This window comes from Stegostoma tigrinum, unplaced genomic scaffold (assembly GCF_030684315.1).
Source record: "Stegostoma tigrinum isolate sSteTig4 unplaced genomic scaffold, sSteTig4.hap1 scaffold_53, whole genome shotgun sequence".
Lineage (NCBI taxonomy): Eukaryota > Metazoa > Chordata > Chondrichthyes > Orectolobiformes > Stegostomatidae > Stegostoma > Stegostoma tigrinum.
The window spans coordinates 3,295,229-3,300,615 of NW_026728461.1; the positions used below are offsets into that span (position 1 = coordinate 3,295,229).

General features: G+C 41.1%; 1 protein-coding gene across 1 annotated transcript; it reads right to left on the bottom strand.

Annotated features, from left to right (window-relative positions):
* Positions 1-501: 501 nt before the first annotated feature.
* LOC132208738 (G-protein coupled receptor 15-like) lies at positions 502-3,886 on the bottom strand. The gene is made up of 2 exons (XM_059644118.1): positions 3,803-3,886; positions 502-1,412 (listed from the first exon to the last, which is right to left on the bottom strand). The coding sequence occupies exons 1-2, from the start codon at positions 3,870-3,872 to the stop codon at positions 502-504; spliced, it is 981 nt and encodes a 326-aa protein (XP_059500101.1). The 5' UTR covers positions 3,873-3,886.
* Positions 3,887-5,387: the final 1,501 nt, after the last annotated feature.

A 5,387-nucleotide genomic window follows, 5' to 3' on the forward strand; every position in this document is an offset into this window, starting at 1 on the left:
TCCTCCTCATAGTGGGCACCGCCTGTCAGCGCCACCAAATCCTAAACTGCGTGGACTTGTTTGAGACTCTGAAATGGGCCAAGTATTGGAAACTGGGATGAGAAAAGTTATGTTTATTTTTGACCAATGCAAATGCAATGGGCTGCATCGCCTTTTTTTCTGTCCATCTCTATGATTTTTGACTCAATGAAAAGGGGAACTAACAAAAAACAACAAAGCTAATATTTCCAGTAACAATTACTTTCCGTGAAATAAAAATGATATGAATGAAATGAGAGGAAAATTCATAATAATGAAATAATACTTCCTCTATGCACTCCACACGTTGTTGTAAATATAGGCTATCCTCGAGCCTCCTGCATGCTAAGTTGCTAACTTCATATACAAAGTAAAGCTATAATAGCAACCACCCTTCAGAAGGAATCTGCTTGTGCTGTAGAATAAAAACAAACAAAAACATGGTATCCAATAAATTATAATCGAATTAGATTACTTCTGTCATCAGAAGTTACAAAGTTTAATGATTATGATGAGAGGATATTTCACTCCATTTTTTAACTCATGTCTGATTTTTCTCTGGGTCACAGCATAAATAAATGGGTTAATGCATGAGCTCAACAACTGAAGCATATATCCGCTCTGTTCTATATACAAGGTAGAATTTTGCTCATTGGAACCTGCTGAATAAGTAAGATTTGCACTTCGAACGTAAAGGATATTGACAAAAAATAACAAGTACAAAAGGAGGAAACTGCCTGAGATGGCGAATAACAAGACAATCGATTTTCTTCGTTTTTCCACCTCTGGATCACTTTTATTGTCTCCATTGCTTTTGTTCCGGAATTTCTGACGGGTTCTGTTCGCCACTAGAATGTGTCTAACTGTCAGGCCATTGAACAGTAAAATCAGAATAAATGGGAGGAACGGGGTTAAAATAGATCGAATCCAGTCATATGCCACCCAAGCAGGCGATGTGTAGTATATTGCTTTTATGGCACAGAACCAAGGTATGTTGTTAATGATGTACCTATGTTCTAGTTGCAAATATATAAAGATGTTTTTTATACAACTGAGTGAGGTCACGATTCCTATAACACACGATGCCGTCTTCTCCGTGCAATATTTTATTTTCAGTTGCTGACAGGAAATGGCAATAAAACGATCAAAGGTGAAAGCGACCGTTAACCAGGCAGAACAGTCAATGGCTGCCATATTTAAGGCAGCGCGAAAACGGCACACTGCTGTGATTGAGAGAAAACTGGATGGGAAATATATACCAGCAATCCGGTTTAATATTACAGCCGTTACCATAACAAGGAAGTCTGTCACCCCCATGGACACCAGGTAATAAGTGATACATCCAGAAAGACCACATCTTCTTCGAGACAGGATCACAACAACTGCCAGGTTAGCTACAATTGAATAAGAGATTTATTTCGCAATTCGGGCAAGTATTGTATCTGATCTCAAGTAACTCACCATTTGACATGATCAAGTGTGAAATTGTAAAATTTGAGATACAATTGTGCATATTATTTTCAATGTGAGACAATTGACTTTGGGGTTTATAATTGTCCTTTAAATTAAAATCAACCAAGTTAGTGTGGCAACAATGCAACTAATTGGATAAGGGACAGACAGGAAGGTATTTACATCAGCAAAGTTCTACGGAAAATATTCAAGGAAGTAAGTCACACAGAAACTGACAATAAATCTGGAAACTCACTGGGAGATGAATTAAAGATATAAGCAGAGAAACCTAACTCAGTTCGATGATTAAACCATCCAACTGCTGGGAAAATAATGTTTCAATTGTCAAAAAAAGTCATCAAGAACAGAATGGACTCGCCAACTTCACAGAATACATGTTTGGAAAGTTGTAATGTTAGATTCATACTTTTAACAAACAGTGACATGATTTCTAGTATGTCGATCTGAAACATGGGAACTGACAGATGATGAGATCTAGTTCAAAGAAGGAGCCACTTACAACGCAAAACATTAATGATGTTTTTACTGCACTTTCAAGAAAAAATATGAACGTTATCACATTGGACGTTTGAAATAAAATATTTCAAATTAGATGTGAATTGCCAACATGATTGTAGATTCACTCAACATAGAGACAAGAATGACTGTATAACAGTCTGAAATATTGCCTGCTGCCTCGAGTAATTAGAATATTCAGTAATTGTCTATTTAGATCCTGCAGCAGCAAATAGTCAGGAGTTGATTAGGACAGATTTCATGAGAGATAGCAGGTCAGAATTGACACACTGGCATAGGGCTCCAAATTCAGAGCTTGTCTGCTCCAACCACTGCCCTTTCTTCTTTTCTGAGTTTGTTTTCTTTCATTTTAGTTTTATTCTCTTTACTTACCTGCTGGAGGGAGGTCATTCGTGAAGGCAATAGTCACGACAGGCGCGGCTGGAAGCCCAGAGCAGAGATATTGCCGATCAGACACAAGGTGGTTGGTGTGTTCGGGCAGAATTGTGGCGGCCAGCGGAACTATGGGAGTGGCTGGGAGACTGGAGAGGGGCAATGGGTGGCAGTGGTACGGCGCGCAGCGACAGGGGGCCTGAGAGATCCAGCTCAGCATGGGAGAGAGACCCAGCCCCATGGGGAAAGCCCAGCATTGAGCAAATGCTGGCTCATGGCTGAACCAGGACTGTGATTTTAAAGTTTAAGCTTTTTTTTTTACTAACTACCTCATACTGACAATAGCTAATGCTGAACTTTTAACTTTTTCTTTATTGTATCCTTTCTGCTCCTTACCTATGATTTTGTACATCGATAACTTGTACCTAAGATGTTGCCGTGAATGCCAACATTGTAAACTTTGTCATAGTCCTTCCGCATCGCCGTACTTGAGCACACCTAACAATAAAATCTATTTCTAATTCCAGCAATGCTCTAAATTGACAGAGAAATGTAAGTATTTAAATATGGAAGAGAACTCTTACATTGGCAGTAAATCACACAACTGCTTTATAATGAATATATCCCTTCAAGAATCAATCAGTAATTGCAGACAGGAACTGTTCAATACCGCAAAAGGACAAGAACAGTAACTCCAATGTGAGAATTATCCCTCATTGTGAAAGTAAATTGCAGGATAAAAGTATATTTACCCCGGCAATGACGCTTGAAATCACCGAGAAAGACAGCGAAAATAATACAACAGAACTTTTTTTTAGATGGGAAAGAGAAAATACATCCGAAGTGTCGTCATCACCATCTTGAACTGCATTTACAACATTATCACCAGCTGGATTTTTCCACTTTTTTTGTCAATGACACAATAAAATTATTTTGCACACTTATAACAATTTGGTAATTCACTTGCAGTAAAAAATGTGTTGACAAAACAGAATTCTATTTGCTGTATGTGCTCACAGTAAATAAAGTAAATAGCACAATTAAATTCATTAAATGCTTATGATCGCAGGAAGATAGTCAGCCATTAAAAGGCACAAATTAATCATTTAATAAAAGTGTGGGTCAGTAAAGTGACGAAATAGTAATGTTAATGCCGAAAAATAACACATGAATGTCATAAGATTCTGTCCGTAAATTGAAAGTAACATGATGATAAAATGCTGAATTTTCCAAGAGGGTAGAGAAGACAAGAATGAAAGTTATATCAGTTAAAGCGAGCACATCATATCAGTTACAGAAGAACTATATTCCCTTTAATGACAGGGCGGATATCTGTTCCTCAGTGACTCGTCTCTCCCTGAAAATGGGAAGATCTAGTGCACCTAACTATTGATTTACGTAGTTTACAATTTCTGTAATTTACCTGGAACTCCAATCACAGCAAGAACAGGATAGTAAATGGCAAACACCAGACCTTTTGGTATTTCGTGCATTTCTCTCTGAAACTCTCAACGTCATCTCTGACTCAGTGAAGAGTGCCTACATTTATACTTGATTTCAGTCCCTGGGGTGAACATTAATTAGATTTTGTTAACGTTTATTTAATTCATTGAAATAACCAGATGTGTTCTTCTACTGCTCTGCTGCTGTTTTTGTTTAGATGACCTTTTTTTTAAAAATATTCACCTCAAGGTGAATTTGAGGTTGAGGAGAAAGGTATTAGCAAAGTTCATGGACTGTTCAAGTTGCTCGTGGAAGCAGAAGGCAGCACCGATACAGTCATCAATGTAACGGTGGAAGAGATGAGGGATAATGCCATCGTAGTAGCGGAATTGGGACTGTTCCAAATATCTTACGAAGAGGCAGGCAAAGCTTAAGACCGTGGGCGGTGGGGTGGGGGGGGGGGCGGAATTGGCATCCCATTAGTTTGTAGGAAGTGGGAGGAGTTAAAAAGGAGAAGTTGTTAAAAATAAGGACGCGTTCCGTTAAGCAGATGAGTGTGTTGGTGGTGGGGGGCTGTTTGGGGGCCCAGGACAGGAAGAAACATAGGGATTGTAGGTTATTTGTGTAGGGGTTACAAGTGTAGCTCGATTGGATGTCCATAGTGAAGATGAGGGCCATGGAATTGGAAAGCTTGGAAGAGGTAGAGAGCGCGGGTGGTGTCCATGTTGGGGGTTGCTGGATGAGGGGAGAAAACAGAGTCAAGGTAAGTAGAACTAAGCTCAGTGCGGCAGGAGCAGACAGAGATAATGCCTCCGTCTGGATAGTCTGAATTGTGAAATTTGGGAAGGAGATAGAAACGGGCTGTGCGGGGTTGGAGAAGGATGAGGTTGGAGGCTGTGGGTGTGCGTTCATCTGAGGTGATGAGGTTATGGACGGTCTGGGGAATGATGTTTTGGTGGTCAGGGGTGGAGCCATGATCAAGTGCGTGGGTGGCGGAGGTGTCAGAGAGTTGACACCTGGCCTAGGTGATATAAAGATCAGTGCGCCACATGACAACTACGCTTCCTTTATCCGCAGGTGTGACGGTGAGATTAGGGTTGGAGTGGAGGGAATGGAGGGCTGCACGTTATGTGGTGAAGGGGTTGGAGTGAGGGGTGGAGAGGTTGAGGCGATTGATGTCACGACAACAGTTGGAAATGAAGAGGGAGGTTAGGAAGCCTGACGGTGGTGTCCAGGAGAATGGGGTGCCTGAGAGGTGGGAGAAAGAGTGTGTGGAGGGTGGGTTAGAATCGCGGTTAAAGAAATAGGCACAAGAGTGAAGGCAGTGGGATAAAGTATACGACATCCAAATACGAACGGAACTCATTGATGTGTGGGCGCAGGGTAATTAATTTGAGTCCTTTGGAGAGGGCGGTCTGGGGAATGTTGATGACCGGCAAGGCTTGGGGCTGGGACTAGGTTTGGAGCTGTTGGCTGGTTTGGAGCTGGTTGTCGGACTGGAGTTAGGCACGATATCAGTGGTGGGTGTGGTGGTGTTGGCAGTGGCTGGGTGTTTTCCCTGTGTG

Excerpts from the sequence above, each read along its gene's own strand:
- LOC132208738 (XM_059644118.1), bottom strand. The coding sequence starts at position 3,872 with ATGCACGAAATACCAAAAGGTCTGGTGTTTGCCATTTACTATCCTGTT. Across the intron at positions 1,413-3,802 it reads TGCTGTGATTGGAGTTCCAG|CTAACCTGGCAGTTGTTGTG; the intron begins GTAAATTACAGA and ends ATTCAATTGTAG.